This window comes from Metopolophium dirhodum, chromosome 5 (assembly GCF_019925205.1).
Source record: "Metopolophium dirhodum isolate CAU chromosome 5, ASM1992520v1, whole genome shotgun sequence".
NCBI classification, from domain to species: domain Eukaryota; kingdom Metazoa; phylum Arthropoda; class Insecta; order Hemiptera; family Aphididae; genus Metopolophium; species Metopolophium dirhodum.
The window spans coordinates 8,559,959-8,578,175 of record NC_083564.1 but is presented as its reverse complement, the minus strand read 5'-3'; the positions used below and the strand labels follow the sequence as shown (position 1 = coordinate 8,578,175).

The 18,217-nt window shown below is 29.6% G+C and overlaps 1 protein-coding gene across 2 annotated transcripts in view; it reads left to right on the top strand.

Annotated features, from left to right (window-relative positions):
* The window catches only part of LOC132944528 (intraflagellar transport protein 172 homolog), a 103,054-nt gene that overhangs the window by 74,204 nt on the left and 10,633 nt on the right, over positions 1-18,217 (top strand). For both annotated transcript variants that reach the window (XM_061013923.1, XM_061013922.1), the window contains exons 26-30: positions 564-708; positions 1,355-1,562; positions 1,989-2,162; positions 5,383-5,589; positions 14,191-14,415. In XM_061013923.1, the coding sequence (XP_060869906.1) occupies positions 564-708; positions 1,355-1,562; positions 1,989-2,162; positions 5,383-5,589; positions 14,191-14,415 (959 nt within the window). The remainder of the gene's footprint in view (positions 1-563; positions 709-1,354; positions 1,563-1,988; positions 2,163-5,382; positions 5,590-14,190; positions 14,416-18,217) is intronic.

Sequence of the window (18,217 nt, the reverse complement as noted above, 5' to 3'; positions counted from 1 at the left end):
TTTCCTTTCGTTCGCAAAACAATTGCGACCATATAATTAGTAGTTGTTCCTATAGGCTATATTAGTTAATAATTAATGTGATGATGGCATAGCCGGTATTTATATCGTTGTTTATCGATGTATACTGTACACGGCGGTATTATCGTGTGTTGAAGTGGGAAATAGTAAAACGACGATTTAGTGAAGTAATATTATTTGGGTTGGATTATTGGTTGGCATAAAAAAACCGAAATTGTGTTGGGTTAACCTAATAAAAATGCACAAAAAGTGTCATTATTTTTTTATCGTTCTCAAAATTGTACATAATTTACCTAATACTCTTAAGATACACAATAACCACTATTTCAATAAATATTAAAAAAAAATAAATAAACAAACAATTAGCGCAGCGCGTAAAGTGGGTCACTCTATATATTAAACTTTCAGCTTATATTTTCGTCTTATTGTGTTATTAAAATATACTCAATAAAACTATAATATTGTATTTATATTGATAAAGAATCGGGTAATTTGTTGGTAATTTGTGGTGGAGAAATATCACTAAAATATCGATTTTTTTACAGGACCGCGTTTAATAGAATACGAAGAATACTTATTAGCAGCTAAAGTGTTTGTGTGTGCCGATATGATGAAAGAAGCAATAGATGCATTCATTGCGGGTGATTATTGGTCTAAAGCCAGAAAACTGTCTTCTGAATTAGATTCTTCGTAAGTAGAATTATTTTTATTGATGCATTAATTATCTTTAATCTGTCAAAGTGAAAATCTGTATTCAATGAACCACAATAATTATCTATGTAAATCATCAACTACGCGTTGCAATTAAATAAAGAAAAAAATCTAATACAATTATACATTTATATGATCTGATGTGCACCTAAGTAGTTTTAATAAGCTTGATTATTTTTATTAAGCCCGTTTATGTTAATATATACTTAAAAAAAAAAATGTGAATAAAACAATTACATATTTTGCCATAAATTATAAATATGAAATTACATTTTAATATTTCGTATTGTTTCAATCATTTCTAAAATAATAAACACGCTATAGTTATTTCTACATCCGAGCACGCCAAATCTGAATATTCGACAAAATTGTGTTGCGATAACGTAAATCGCATTACTGTTTGGAAAAAAAGTATAATGTGTGCGTTTCGAACATTTCGGTGAATAGTATGATCCGAGACCACAATATTGTCTATCCCCAAAAACAAATATAATTAATTTCTGATTGTGTTTTGTTTCTTTCGTTTGAAATAAATTGAATTACGATCAAAACCATAATGCAGCATCGTACTAAATTAATTAGATCGTCAAACGAAATTAAGTGAAACGCATGATTTGATTTTCAGATTTGAAAGATATGTCTCGGAATGTTATAAAGACAGTCTTAAAAGGGAAGGAAAGCCAGAACAATTGTTGGCTGACATGGACGTGGAAGAGGCACTGGACATGTTATCAGCCCAGGGCCAGTGGTCCAAATGCTTGGACGTCGCCCGACCACACGGACAAGTTGTTCTGCACAAATATATTGCGCTATACGCCGCGGACTTGCTAAGGGTAAAATAGGTTGAAATTAAACTTACTCTATGGGTAACATGTCGGCCGAATTAATACCCAATCCAGATGATTGGTGTCTTACTGTTCGCCGTAAGACAATAAAAATGCTATAATATCGTTTTGAAGAATATAAAGAAAAATAAAGAAAAACATTTTTTTAGGAAAAATATAATATAATTAAATCACAGCATAGTTGACGACTAACATTAGGCTCACTTAAATGACACAATACCAAAATTAAGTCCAAATTCAAAACACTGTTCAGCAGTATAAGTTTTCAAAATAATACGAATAACACAATCCCTGCATTAATTTAAGAACTTGCGATTATATTGTGTTCATTAAAACACATAATAATATTATGTCAACTTGATAATAATATTATATGCATATTAATGAACGGAATATTATGCATTTCATTTTCAGGAAGGTAATGCTTTTGAAGCATTAAACTTATATACGCAGTATGACGTGCCGGCCTTTCCTCAGAATTTCAATATATACAGACGCATAGCGTTAGACGTGTTCAGTAAACGAGGGATGGACAAAGTAGAAAGCTACGATATCTGGGCCAAGCTGAGAGATATGTTTTTCAAATTGGTACAAAATCAACATATACACAATATATTATTACTATTGATTTATTTCAGGGCATTATTTTTTTTTTTTCATTTTAGTGAGTTAACCCGTGCAAACGGCCGAGCGCAAATAAATCATTAAACGCGACATTTTATTAAAACACATATTTTATAATCATACATTATATTATTATTATTATTATTATTATTATTATTATTATTATTATTATAACAACAGAAGACTGATCAAAAAATTAATCAACAAAACTATATTATATTTCTTTACATTTTTGTGCTTAGGTATCATATACGCGTATGACATATTGTTATAAATTTCATCTCAAAACAATTCCAGTTGTAGGAATTATAATGTAAAATCTTAATTAAATGTATGTACAAGACGTCATTGTTTGATTCACATAAGATCTGTTTTTTAAGCTTTTATATTAATCCGACACACATCAAGCCACTGTTTCAGAACTCTTTTATTTTTTATGGCATACGTATCCTTATATCAATTGCACCTTGTCAAAACATTCAACAATTTTCAGCACTTTGATGGTCGTGAATATTATTATTTTTTTTTTTTTTTTAATATAGAATTAAAAAATACTCCTGAGCAAAAAAATAAAACAAAAAGTGATCTCATAGTAACAACTACAATAAATTATTATAATCTGCTGATATTTACTAGATTTTATATTATGTAACCATGGAGGCACCAAGTCATTATCACACGGCAAGTTAAAAATTACGAAATATTATATCATTACAATATTGTACCTATAGTGTTAGCGCTAAAAGTGAGATTTTTCTATTATGATTCTACTCGGCAACACAAAATAATGATAATATGCAATGTTCAATAAACAGGAATTTTCATTAGCAAATGCATTGCTTATTTATCAGCGCAACAGAATAGATATAATACCTTAAAACGCCAATTCGTAAAAAAACTTGAATAATTGTACATTTTATAACTATAAGTGCATTCCATTAAAATACACGCTACATGGGTCATAATAATATTATATAGAAAATCATAAACGGCTCAACGCAAAATCGTATGATTGCGAGCCTATTTTTTTTTTTAATCCATACAGCTGATACCAGAACCTTACTTTAAGTAGTTCTTTGTTGTCTCGATTTTAACAAGATCGTCGAATTGAAATATTGTGCACACACGCACGATATTTGTTCAAATATACTTCTCTTATATCATTACAACACATGATATTATATATATATTATTGCAATGTTCTAATGTAAATGGTTTTGCATATACAGCCTTGCGACGATAGCTGAAATTCACAATACACCCAACCTTACCTACCTATGCATATTATACCGCACGTTGTAAAAAAAAAAAGGTACCATCTTTACAAAACGGACCACGTTCTCGTGGGAATTTCGATCTCCCAAAGTTCATAAATAATTCAAGGCCTTTGTTTCACAATATGTGCTTTCAAATTGATCCCAATCGCGGGATAGATCCAACCAAATTTGAATAGTAAATATAAAAAAAAAAAAAAAACCAAAAAATGCGAAGACCATAATAATATAATATCAACTTCAAATGTGTATATGGACGTCTTGTATTCCGCGAATTCACACTACATATCTATATTATTTGATGGTAATGTCGGTAATACATAATATTTTCTTTTTATTAGATCTCTGTGTATATTTTTTTTCAGACAGTAATATTCCTAAAAAATATCCGAGCATAAGGTTATAATTTGAATTCGAACATATTATACAATTTATTTGTTGTTATTCGTATGCAACGAAACACGCAATAATTTACAGTTTCAGTAATAAATTTCAAACTATTTTTGTGATACCGTTTACATAATTATTCAACAAATATTAAAGTCATAATATGTACACGGATGTTTAAAATATTTTAGTATTTACTCTACAGTATAATAACCTAATGGCAATTTTATATATTTGTTAATAACACGCTGCATATAATACTATATAGAGTAGTAAGATATTATTATTTTCTGATAACTACAAAATAATATAATAATAATAATACTTTGACAGCTGTATTATTTTTATAAATTGATAAAACTGAAATTTCAGTAGTATATGGTAGTATTGAGTAATAAATTATTCTGCTCATACTAGTCATTAAAAAAATCTAACTGTTTTTACGCGTTTTTTAATGAACTTTTTACATTTTATTTTTTCATTAATAAACTAAAGCCGAGTTCATAACTTTTCAAACGCAGTCATCGAACAAATTCAAAACGATTCGCGATACAAGACTAACCTGTACCGGAACGAACAATCGATATTATTCTATATTCTACACAGTATAGTCCGTATATGCTTTACTCTATTAGTTTTTACCGCGGTCATCGTTATACGGTACACTTTCAAAAAAATAAAAAAGGTCGTCGTTCAAATCCGCACACTTTTCCACGCATCAATAACGCACAGTTTTCCCAAAAATCACACCGTTCACTACCGCACACATTGATATTATGTACCAATAAAGCATATTATACATATTTTATCTAAAATACGACAAGGCGCCGTAGAGTAAGTACCTACACGTAATACGTAAAGTAGATGGTATAAAGATAAAGAAATTTGTATAAAATAATCAATTTACAAACTGTGAAATAACTATTTAATTTAATATTAGACTCTATAAAACTATCGTTTTAATATTAGACTTTATACAACTTTCGGATGTAAATGTATTTCAAATATAATCTAAAACGTAACTACTTGATTTTATCTTATATCAGCTATATATTTTTCTTTAATTTATATCGACACAATTATTATTAATTACGACGATTTATTAAACAATAATAATATGATAAGTACCTTTTTAGTTTTTAACCGTTAGTCATTTGTGCGCGGTTTTGAATATTATCGACCCTCCAACATTTCCATTTCAAGCAATTTACGGACAAAATGCTGTGTGCGGTATTTGGCGTGGGTGTAAAATGTAGGTATATGTGGTTATGGACTATACCGTACGCGTTTGCCGTGGGTTTTGAACGATGCTCAGTTTCCATATTATATTCGCCTTCTTATTATAATATGTCAATCGATCTAGTAGGTATACGTCACACGAAATAGTTCTTATCTTCGGACATGCGGCTTGGATACGGTCCAATTCGTAACACAATGTTTATATAAATGCTTGGAAAAAAAAAAATTGGCGTTGAAACAATATTACGCCAGTAACATATAATAATATGATAACCGTTTTTCAGATTGAGAATACCAACCAACCAGAATCGGAACTCGGGAAAGAGTTCGAAAAGTATATGTTCGTATGCCATTTATACGCGATGCGATGTGCTTTTGGCGACATATCGTCCCTCAGCGCATTGGTCGTGAAATTGTTGGTGGCTCTTTTGAGGTACACGGACATCGTTCCAGCGGATAAGGCATACTACGAAGCAGGAATCGCAACTCGAGTACGTAAAGACCAACAAAATTAGACGATTAGCTAGACTACGTTTATAGTAATAATAATTATACGATATAATATTGAGTATGTATTTGCTCATATCCCCCGAGGGCTGCTGTGAAAATCTTAACACTCGCGGTTAATCCGACCAAATTGTAATTTAAGCTGGTAACAATTATTGCATAATCATATGATATCTATGCTAGCAGTCTTTGTTTGAACTACAATAGGAACATTATATTGCTGAGACAATTGTATACTCAAAATCACATATATATATAGTGTTGTCGTCTTGTAATTATTATTGTGGTTTTACGTGAAATCGAAATTTTGAAAACCTAAATCAAATAAATTTTAGGCATCTCCGTATTATATATTTTATATTTTGAACAGGCGCCGTGCTTTGAAATACAAACATGTTTGCGCTTAAATAATTATCATTCAAAATAACTTTGGTACATTCTATAAACCACGCTGCTCACTATCCAATTAAGGCTTTCACTATATGTTCATAGCATAATATTAGATGGTACCTATGTTATCAAAAATAAGGGGAGGAGTTACGTGCATTCATAATGTTTAAGGCAATTAATATAGTATTCAAAATCAAAGTTCAAGTGTATAATCATAAAGAGAATATAAGATAACGAACGGAAATCATTTGTCTAAGTGTATATAATATATTATAATATACGGTATACTTAGACAGATCTCAATGAGAACATTAAAAATTCCTTTTTGAGAGGTCCTATACATCGTACACCATGAGTAAACAACACAAAAATTTACCATGTTAAATCATTTTAATATTTAATGGACAATATTTTGCTTATCGTATAATATTATGTTTGAATGTCATAAACATCATAAATAATCGTATTTAGCTATGGAAGAGTTGTGTTTTACGTGGAAAATAAACTAACGAGTTTATAGCTTACATTTTGTAATTACCTATTTACAATGATTAGTTCATAATATTATGTTCATACAATCAAATGTAAAATCAGAAAAATACCAAAAAAATTGTATGCTTAAATTCTATTTATTTATTCTTGTAGACACGAATAACTGTGCGACTTATGTACGGACTAGAAGGGACAACTGATTATCACGAGAAAAAATTACTTCTCGTTCACACAACAAAGAGCTCCACGATTGAATGATAACAATTTCTTGTTTGTGACAAAGCATATTGTTATAACGATATAATTTTCTTCTTGTCACTAAAAGATAATTTCTCGTTCTAACGACAAAACATGAATACTTGAAGGGCCCCCGAAATGAAACCCCGTGTACTTTTAAAGGTGTAACAAAAAATTAAAATTGCGTTTTTTTAGCGGTCACATTTTATCAGAGTCAAATTTAGAGTGAAGATAAACATAATGTCCAAAAGTCCACAAAGCTTATCAATAATAACACGTGGAATTGACGACCGACGTACATAATTTCAATTTACGACTGAGATATCATCTAGTGCTAACAGTGAAAATGTTGTGAAAACGAGAAACTATCTTGTGACAGCAAGACCATTTTGTCGTTATAACAGTATATTCTGTCGTTCAAACGAGAAATTATTTAGTGTCAACAAGAAAATGACATCAATCAAACGATAGGAGTTATGTTGTGAAAACGAGAAATTAACTAGTGACAACAAGAAAATTATGTAGTTATAACAATATGCTTTATCGTTCAGATGAGAAATTATCTAGTGTCAACAAAAAAATTATATCGTTTAAACAATACAGCACAACAAAACATCTAGTGTTAACCAGAAAATGTTATAAATCAATCGAGAAGTCATGTTGAGTGAACGAGATGTAATATTTTTTTCCTCGTGATAAACAGTTAGCCCTTCTACGTTTCCGTACCTGTGCGCAGTATAATTAACTATTATAATTAATTTCATACCATCAATTTTGACATAATATGATACAAATTTAATAATTTTTCATTTCCAAATTAATAAAAACAATTTTCATAAATTAAGATGTTATAGTTAATCATATTTGTTTGTTCAAAAACTAATCAATCATAAATACTTTTTACCGCATATTATAGGTAATACAGCTATATTACTCGTTATAGTCGTTAAGTCGTTTTCAATCAATTATCATTAAGTTTTAATTTTTAAACACTACTTTTAATTTTTTTTTATTATATTAATATAAAATATATAAATACATGTTTAAGTTACAATAATGCTATATCATAATATTACTCCGTATTCTCAACTAATTTAAAATTAAGAAAATACGCTAAACAAAATATTAATTTCATTATGAAATAATAATAACAACAATGCAATTTTCATATACCAGCTAACAACAGCTTATTTTGAAAGAAAAATAAATAAAGTAATAATAAAAATGAGTATAAATATTACATCATCTCTAGGTAAACTTAATGTGAATGTTTCTCTTTTATTACTTTTAAATTTTAATACAGAGAGAAAAGTTTTGAACAAAATAATGCTTAAGATAGAATATGTCGTCTAATTGTTCAAATATACATTTTTGTAACTCTAATATCATTATTATTATAAAAGACTTCTTGATCAGATGTAATATTTTTGATACTAGTTTAATATTATTGAAAAGAAGTCACTTCCACAATATTATCGCACTTTCAAGTCAAATTAATAGCCAAGTACTCATAGTGAAGAATAAAATATCATTGATTCATAAATGCACTAAAAAAACTTTTCTAAACTAAACACTAAGGTGATTAAAAGGCTTCAGCACAAACACGTATATTATACCAAGTATGAAAAAAAAATTACTTTTATCTACTTAATGACTAAGAGTTAATTTAACTTAAAATCACTCCGTTATAAACTTATTCATAAACAAAAACCTAAAAGTATTAGCAGTTAATACTTTAGTGGTAAAAACAAATTTAAAAAAATATATACATAAAATTCATATAAGGGGAAAAAGTAGAAAGTACTAAACTTGAAATTGATTACAACAGTCAACGGGACTTTGTCTCTTTGCTCTTTATATTATGTATGATGATATTGTATCACAAGTATTTTAAAACAAAACATCTAGGATTTTTTTCTACATCGTGACCCGCGCTTTATATTTTATGTGATCATGTTTATTATATATAAATCCGTTCGGATCAAAAAGACAAATATTTTGTTTTATAAAGTAGTTTTTTGAAAACGTAAAAAAATAAATTGCCTAGTGGACACAGTAAAAAAATAGATATTAATTTAAGAACATTTACAAATATAGTGTAAAATGTTTTTTTATAACACTATAGGTAATACCACTAATTCTTAAGCGTAACGCATCAAATAAGAATAATAATATAACGCGTGGCTGAGAAAATGGTGGATGTCTACGTCTCTCACTATCAGTGAAATAAATTTCATAAAAGTCAAAACTCAAGATAGCCCAATTATTATTATGCCGGATAGATGAAAATTCGCATCATAGTAATATTTATCTGTATGGAAAGTTTTACTTTTTATTGTGCCATTAAATTTCATAGAGACATAATAAGTACATTTTTCTTAAAATATATGCTAAGTTACATAGTCATAATAATGATTTCAACATAAACATATTATGTAATAAATTATATAACTTTTTACTTGTAGCAACGTTCAGATTTATTCCACATAAGAATAACAAGCTCGTATTAGTATATACTCTATGTAGGTATATAAGTTTGTAGAATTATTTTACTTCTTTAAAGTTGTAAAGTTTTCATACAAATATATTAAAAACCATAAAAATCTACAATATTATGCTGAATTTGTATTTTCAATACCTTACTGCGTGATTTAACGATAATATGAGATCGATTTTTTTGTGATTTTTTAATTTGCTAACTTTTTGTGGAAAATTGATTAAATGATAAAACAAAAAGTATATATTAAAATGTTACGCAAGGTTATAGACAGACGTTTTTAAAAACCGGCTTTTTTAATGGACGCTCGCGTCTTGATTTAAAAATATACGTAATATAATTAATTATTAATGTTAGTTATATTCGATGGGTGGGTGGGAAATTTTTGGATCACTCCGACTCTTGATTGGATTTTATTTACTGGTGGTCTTTTTATAAATCCTTGAGTTTGTTGATAATTTGATGTTATCGGCGTTTCCAAAAATTAGACTTATTTAAAAGATATCAGGCCATTTTTATGCAAACTAACTGCAGATTTGGATTTATTGAATATTTTAACTTACGATAGATAATATTATATTGAAGCGGATTTCAAACCAATTATAAATCGATTTGCAAATAAAGAAAATTATCTATGTTACTACTTTATATTACATTTCATTTCTTGTATTTTTTTTACGCTTTTGAATATTATAAGAAAATAAGATAAAATTATTAAAATTGAATCCGCTCATTGGAAAAATGGCTATTTATTTTTTGTTTGTGGAGGTAGAGGAAGCGTGTGGACGACTAGTGATATTTTGAGTTGATTACAATTTTTATATCAACCTCGCCCGGGGGAGGAGCTTTTAGTTAAGCTTCAGGTATGCCATTGAAACATAACCTTAAATTATATCGTTAAATTAGACAGTTAAACATGAATATGAAAACTGTGAAAACAGAAACAAACTATAAAAAGGTGGGAAAGTGGTTGTCGTTCTGCTGTACAGTAGCTTAAAAGTGGGTCACTGTAATGGTTGGTTACACCAAAAACCAAAATCGATTTTGTCAAAAACCAATTTTGCGTAAAAAATTCTGTTTTTCCTTAATTTTTCTTTTGTTTTTCACAGCGCTTTTGAAAACTACTTTTTACTTTTGACCTTCGAAAAATACCAACTAGATTCACTTTCTTACCAGAAAAGATACTGTTGGAGAAAATCTAAGCATTTTTACTGTCCTAAAAGGTGATGATAGACACACAAAAAAAAATTAAATTAAATAATATCAATATACATTCATCGCTCTGCTCAGAATCTAAAATATAATGATTTTTAATAACAAATAAGGGAGACAATCCAGATTTCTCGAATTCTTTCTGTAATAAGAAATAAGTAGCCATCTGGTGATAATTTTTAACGAAACCCGTAATCGATTCAAACATGTTGACATGTAAAAATAGAATGCTTTATATATTTCGTCTTGTTAACATAATATTATTTACAGACATGTATGCTATTAGTAATAGTGAAATATTATAGTATCTGACTAACAGTTGTTAATTGCCACAAAAAAAAAACGCTAATAAATAATCAAAAGTATTTCAAATATTTTAAAAACAAAATAATTAATACAGAGTTTCGAAATTGTAAAAATATCGCGTCAACAAATAGGCATGATAATATTATCTTTCAGTTTTCGGTTGTAAAAATCTTCAAATCGCTAGTAGGTAGGTATGTTTGTATCATAAAACTATATAGTTTCAACGACTAAAAATGCATTAATGATTAAGTATTTACATATTACGATTGAAAAAAACTGCGGTTTGCTATATAGATAATATTAACATCGATTATAAAATAATAATGTTTGCATACCGAACGCAACCTAAAAAAATATCCTAAAACAAAAACGGAGTATTATATTTCAATATTCTAAAAGGATGTGAAAAAAAAAACTTGACAACGTTTATAAGTATTGAACGGTTATACAAACGTTTTACCCCCAAACGCAGCCTGCGTATATGGTTCGAAATTAGGTAAGTACACAATAATACCGCTTTTTCACGACCAGCTGTAATAATTTGGTGCGATAAAATTAAAAAAACAAACTCGCGTTTAGGTGGATGAAATAAATTATCTCGTGGACGACACGGTGAAGGGTGTGTCGCTTTACACAGGTTGAATGGTTCGCGGTGGCTGTGTGGGGGGGGGGGGGGGTAGAAGTAAAAAAATAAAAATAAAAAACGAAGGCGGCGCGGGGGATACGGTCGGTAACGCTAACTTATTTACCAACCTACTTTGTGTGTAATACAACGAAATGTTATTTTCTATGATATATCATCTCTTTGCGCGTAAAACTCCCGAATTTACGAGTCAAAAGACGTTGTCCCCTCTCTGGAAACGTAATTTTCTTGAATAAATAACAATATTAATCCCCGCGCATTTAGCACCAACAAATTGGCTACGTGGCGTATAATAGTAATAATAATAATAATAATAATAGGTAGCTGGGCATACCTACCCGTATTGTATATAATATAATATATATATATATATATATTTACGTGTACGTTTGAAAACAATGTAGACGGGTATAGCTGGTCGTCGGTATAATAATAATAGTAATAATAATAATAATAATAATAATAATACGCCGAGAATATAATATGTATATACTGTATATCATGTATATCGCATATGTATGTATATAATATGCTTGTGTAATATATAAATATGTATTATATGTAGGTAGGTATTTGTGTATAATATAGTGAACGGTGCAGTATTCTGTAGGCGAACGTTATCCGTTTCGTGTCTAAAATAACAACGACCGATTTTAACCGATGATGACGTTCGTCTAATTTCGCTTTAAAGGTCCGTTAATTAACCGGCACGCCGTTGTTTTATAATAATAATAATATTATAATACAATTCGAGCGCCCACCCGCGTTATATCCCTCGCGCGTATAAATATTACATAGTACGGCGAATGTATACCTCATATAATCATAACGTCTACGTAACTGATAATCGAGTGGATAATAATGTCATATGTAGGTGTATTTTATTGGATTATAGGTATTATAGGTATACGAGATATGTGGTCTGCAGAACTCCCAAACTCGTATATTAATGCATTACTTAATCTCGAATTCACGAGTCGTGCGCCGATTAAAGTGGACTCGAAAAACGATGGTGGAAAATTAGTATTTTGGGTTTCAACCGCGAGCAGCAATTGTTGCGTTTTAATAATAATTATTCTGAACACAATCCGGTTAAGCCTGAAATGATCTAGATTTTCACAAAAAAAAAGGATATCGGATTAATTTAATTTCTTTTCTCAAATTACCTCTCGACCTTTACTATTCCTGCGTTTAGTTTTAAGCATACATAAAGGGGCGTAGCGAGTACGACGTAGGTACACCGCACTGGCCAGTGGTCCAGCCGATAGCGTTAGGTACCTGCCTGAAATGGAAAAAAAAGCAAATTCCAATACTGATTGTAAAACCGCTGCAATAGGACGTAAATATCTTTGAATTTACATTTTTTAAGTATTGCTCATTTTCTCGATTTTGTCGATTTAGAGGATGTCAAATGATTGTCGACTGATCTTAATAGTGTGTATTATAATATCAAAGTAATGATAAGTGATAACCACTGACCGGGTTACGTACGGCGGCGTATCGGCCATACCCATATCGGCGTCTCGCACTCAGGTTCCTATATTATGGATAAAAAAACCTACAATGTACCTTTCATGTAAAGGAGTTCACCTTACAGTAAAACACATTATAACTGAATTCCGTACCGTACTTATGAAAACCTTAAAATAAAATGCAACCTTCCACAAAAGGTTCACGGACCAAATATCTTCAGTTCTCAACTCTAGGGATTTCATCGATTCCGTCAGACCTTTTTTATTAGGGGCAAAAGCGCATTGATTCCGCCAGTAACAATTCCGTCGACTTTAAGTTGTAAATTTCGGTAACTTAGGGTTGGGCTATAGTTTTTCATGCCAAAAAAAAAAAATGCTAACTTAACGGATTAGAAAAGTATGATGAAATGTATAAACTTCTCGAAAACAACAATATTACAAATCGTATTTTCACTAATCGTTTTTAAATCATTAACAATTATAGACACTAATGATGGCGTAATTTGCGAATTTATTATAATCATACCGCTGACATTTTTTTCAAGTCGGCACAAAATAGAAAATTTGGAGATTTGACAGAAATTATAAATTGAAAGTATTTAGTATTCATATTATAAAATATATACCTATTGAAGTATTGAGTAATTATTATTATATCATAGTAATAAAATTGTACGACATACCCAACGAGGAACCTATTATGTATGAATAGTGTACATAATTATATTAAAAAAATGTATATTATTTGGTGTTAAATAAATTTGGGGTAAATGTAAATTAATTTTTTAATTAAGTTAAGGAGTAACCAGGATAACCGCAGGTAAAAATTGGTAGCTGGCAGCAACGATAATAATAAGATATTTTTTAAAAACTATACCTGTATGTACTGGCGTAATCGATTGGTGGAACCCAACTCTCACCTCGCGCTTCGATTACAACCCTAATCAATTTCATCATCACCTCGAAACTATTATCTAAATAGTATTTATGATACTCCTCGAATACCCATAAATCTATAACATGTAGTTTTAATTTTTTTTTGTTTTGTTTTTTTTTATTCATTTACTATTTTTACCTAATCAATCCATATAGGTATTACTACGAACACAACTATACAGTAACACTTTTCAAATCGTTAAACACGGCCTATGATTTCGCGGTTACGGTCGAAATCAAATTTAATTACCTATATAACAATAGTCAACGTGCCATCTGCTGCACCAGTCAGCTATTGTTCGCTCACGACTTTATAATATTATTTTCGTTAAAATATGTTTTATCGTACGCAAAGTGCCCCACGTCTCGACAACCGCTTTAAATATTTGTTCCGTTTCAGGAGGGCAACCGCAATGCGGAGGCATTCGTTTTTCTGAACCATTATTTGGATTTGACGGACGCCATAGCGGACGGACAGAACGACATGATCGACGACACAGACTTGCAAGGCACAGACTTCCCGACCAACGTACCGCTACCACAGGCCATGCACGTGGAAAACGAACAACACGAACAAGTCAGGGAATGGATCCTGACGAACGCCATGGACCGAGACGTCAGTCAGGTGAAAGACAAAAAACTCATATAATATAACATATTATTTTAGTGCTCGTGTACAATCCGCAAACCATATTGTGTGGGTATTATCATGAGGTGTCTGTATATAAGTTTATGATATTATATATTCGGTTCGATACGTTTCGCGTAGGTATATATATAAGAGATTTCATCTTTGAAGATTTGTAAGTATGTTATCGTAAAAGCAATCATATAGAAAATATATTGAAATTTTCGATTTTTTTTCAGAAAAAGGTACTAGTATTTTTATTTTATTCTAATTTCCACAGAAAATAATAGATTTACGAGAAATGTTGTCTGAACGTTTTTTTATAGAGAATACCTGAATCTACAATTTAGGTTCTATACAATGTTATGCTAAATGCAATATATAATCAATTAAATCCTATTTATCAATATTCAACCCTCTTGCGGCACCTGAAGGGGGTTATTAATCATCACCAAATTTAACCCACATACCTTTCGTATGGTAATGAAAAAATTGAGCGGGTGAGAAATTAAAAATTTGAAAGTTCATAAATAAGGGCCATCCTAATATATATATATATATCACTATATTATAAATTATTTATTTATGACGCGTATAGACATATTTGAATTTTCTAGAGTTTGTGCACAAGCTATCACAATAATATAGTCTTATAATTAAAATTGCCCTTTTCAAAACGAATCATATCTAATAAGTTTTTTAGACATTTTCTATTTTCTTATTCACTATTGAAATCTTAGCAGTTTCATCTCCCCGCTCACTTTAATAATAGTTTATATTAATAATTAGTCAGTTTTAATAATTTTTTGTACCTACAGCATTGTGGCATAATATTAGCCTTAACCTCTGATTTACCTTACATTGGAATACGGTTTGCTGTGATACGTATAGGGGGCACCGAAGTATGAACGTTTTGGAAAATTTCACATTTCCATATTTTGGTGTGCGCTTGCTCAATGATGCACCTTGGCAAAATAGCAAGCGTTATTTCACAAGCTATAACTAGATAGTTAAATTTGTTTAAGTCATTTTAATTCGATGTCCCTGGTCATAAACTCATAAACCTAAAACTGTATAAGTTACATACAGCTATTTGAAATTTTAAAATAATGCGATTTCAACACCACCGAATACGAGTCAGTTTACTTGTAGATTCCCAAGGCCAAATAAAACCAAATCATATATTTTCATAATATATAAAAGTTAACTTTAAAAAATGTAGGTACTTATATAATATTATAATAATACATCTAAATAAAGTTTTTTATTTATTACATGTGTGATAAATGTATACAATTGTTAATTAAATGTTTTTACAATACCTACCTATAAGGTACAGCAGTTTTTTTTTCTTTTGCGAAACGATCGATCATTTCATCTGGTTTGATTTAAATTTGCCTATGTACACTCAAAAGAGCTAGTAAGATCTGTAAGGCATACTTCAATAATACACTTGGTCAAATGGGTTTCGTAAATATTTTTTTAATCTTTTCATGATAGAAAATGCGCGTTTTGCACTTCTGGCGCTAAAGTCAAAACTGGTAACGTAGCTAATAATTTCAAAAGAAAAGTTTTATTTGGGAAAAATTCAGAATAAATTACATTTAGTATAATATTATGCTTCAATAGTCGAATTCGGGTAAAATGTAAGAACGGCAATACGGGTATAATAGTCTTCAATATGAGTTCTCGTCATCCGTCGATAAAATATCGCTTATGACATATGTATTATTGCCATACCAAAATAAATGCCAATAAAATTCGTATTCCTACGATTATCAAATAGTACCAGGTATAACAATACAAGCATAATAATATACATAGTTAGGTATAATAATATTACTAGGGAAACATGGTAAATTATTAAAATTAATTTTGCTTCATACTTTAAATTCATTAACTTTATAAGAAAAGTTTCGGGGTAGGGGGGAGGGTTGATCCCCAACCCCTCCTCAAATACGGCCTTGTGGATTCCGATTGATTTTCCCAAAACGTGGACTTTGATAACCCTATAATAATATATAGCTACCACAGCCAGCAAACCGTAATACAATCTAAGGTCATCGGACATAATATTATTATAAGAACATTCTATCCGTTTTGAGTGGTATGCGTTTCTAATACTATACTAATTTATAAAACAATTTGTCATGTCACGCGAAGTTTTTCCCATACGAAATAACATCATGCTCTGTTTAATAATAATCTGCTGGGGAAAAAATAAATAGGAAAAGCGAAATAAAGGCAATAATATTAAAGTGGCCCATATAAAAACTCGGTATGTAAGTCGGCTGGCTGTCAGTGTCCAAAGTACGACAATCGTCGTATTGTCTCCGCCATTCAAAAATCGTTTTACTTCTTCTTTTTTATTTTTTAATAAGGTCTCATGTCACGCGTTCGGACGGGTATCGATCTCGCGAGCCGTAAGCCCTAAGGTTCGATTGCAATCGAGAAAAAAAAATTATAAATATATGCGCAAAAGAATGTCTCACGAAAAATTAATAATTAAAAGTCACGGGGGTGATGCGAATTACAGTGTTTCGCCACTTGAATAAACGTATTATAGGAGGTGTATAATATTAAAACTTTCAAAATATTGACATTTTAAACTTATAATTAAGGTGAGAGGTTATAACAATTCAATTAATTTTCTGAATATTAATTAAAGGGATTTTTTTATAAAGAAATTTATTAATTCAAAAAATTAATTATATTGTTACTTTATTGTGATAAATCGAAACGTATTTTTTCAAAAGCTATTAAAAATTGTTGTACAAATATTACAATTTTCACTTAAAAGATTTATTTGCATACTTTAATTATAAGTTAAATTTACTTCTGCATAATATGGTGGGGTCGTTTTTATTAATTAATGATTAGTTGTTGATCAATAACTAATTGATTGTGACTAATTAGTTTATAATAGTTTCAATTTTTTTTAATGAATACACTTACACTAAAAGTCAATATAACAAGTATGCTATTATTTTTACCTAATATTACCTAATATTACCTAATATTACCTAATTAATATCAAGCGGCTAGTGTCGAACATTTTCTAATATTTGTTATGAAAAATTGTAATTTACTTGATTTTTTTCACTTATTCCTCCCCAGTCTCTTTATTGCTATTTAGTTTCATAGTCTCCATTATTTTGTACGTGCAGAAGCACCTTTAAACTGAAAATACTTCTCTCAGTAAACATGGAAAATAGATTAGTCCAATCAATAATTTAAGTAATTATTGTGTAATATCATTATCATTAAAGTGAGTCAGAAAAATGCTTTAAACTGGCTTTAATTGTATAATTAGTAGCACAAACAGTTAATTTATATCGTTTTGAACGTGTCTACATATTATAATATTATACCTATAAATTCACAGTTGAACAAAAATCGTTATATAATTATATAAATTTGGTCTCGGAACAACATTTTTTTTTTTTATCAATAGTATATGCAAATCGTTATTATAACATAAAAACATACAAACGTTGTTATAAACGATGCAAATATCGTAACTATAGCGTTTACAAATGAATATATGTTTTTTTGTTCAAACTTTCATTTTTATTCGACCAATAATATTATTATAATGTAGGAAAATATTAAAAACTTCTCACCAAAGTTCCCTTCATATTATAAAACCAAAACGGATTAAATATTAAACATAAAAAGTTTAATAAAATTATTGTAGCACCCCTAGGTGGTTGTAAATGTTTCTTTTAAAGGTAATTTTTCCTTAACAACATTAAATTTTAAATGGAGTTTAAAAAAATTACTGCAAACATACTACCTA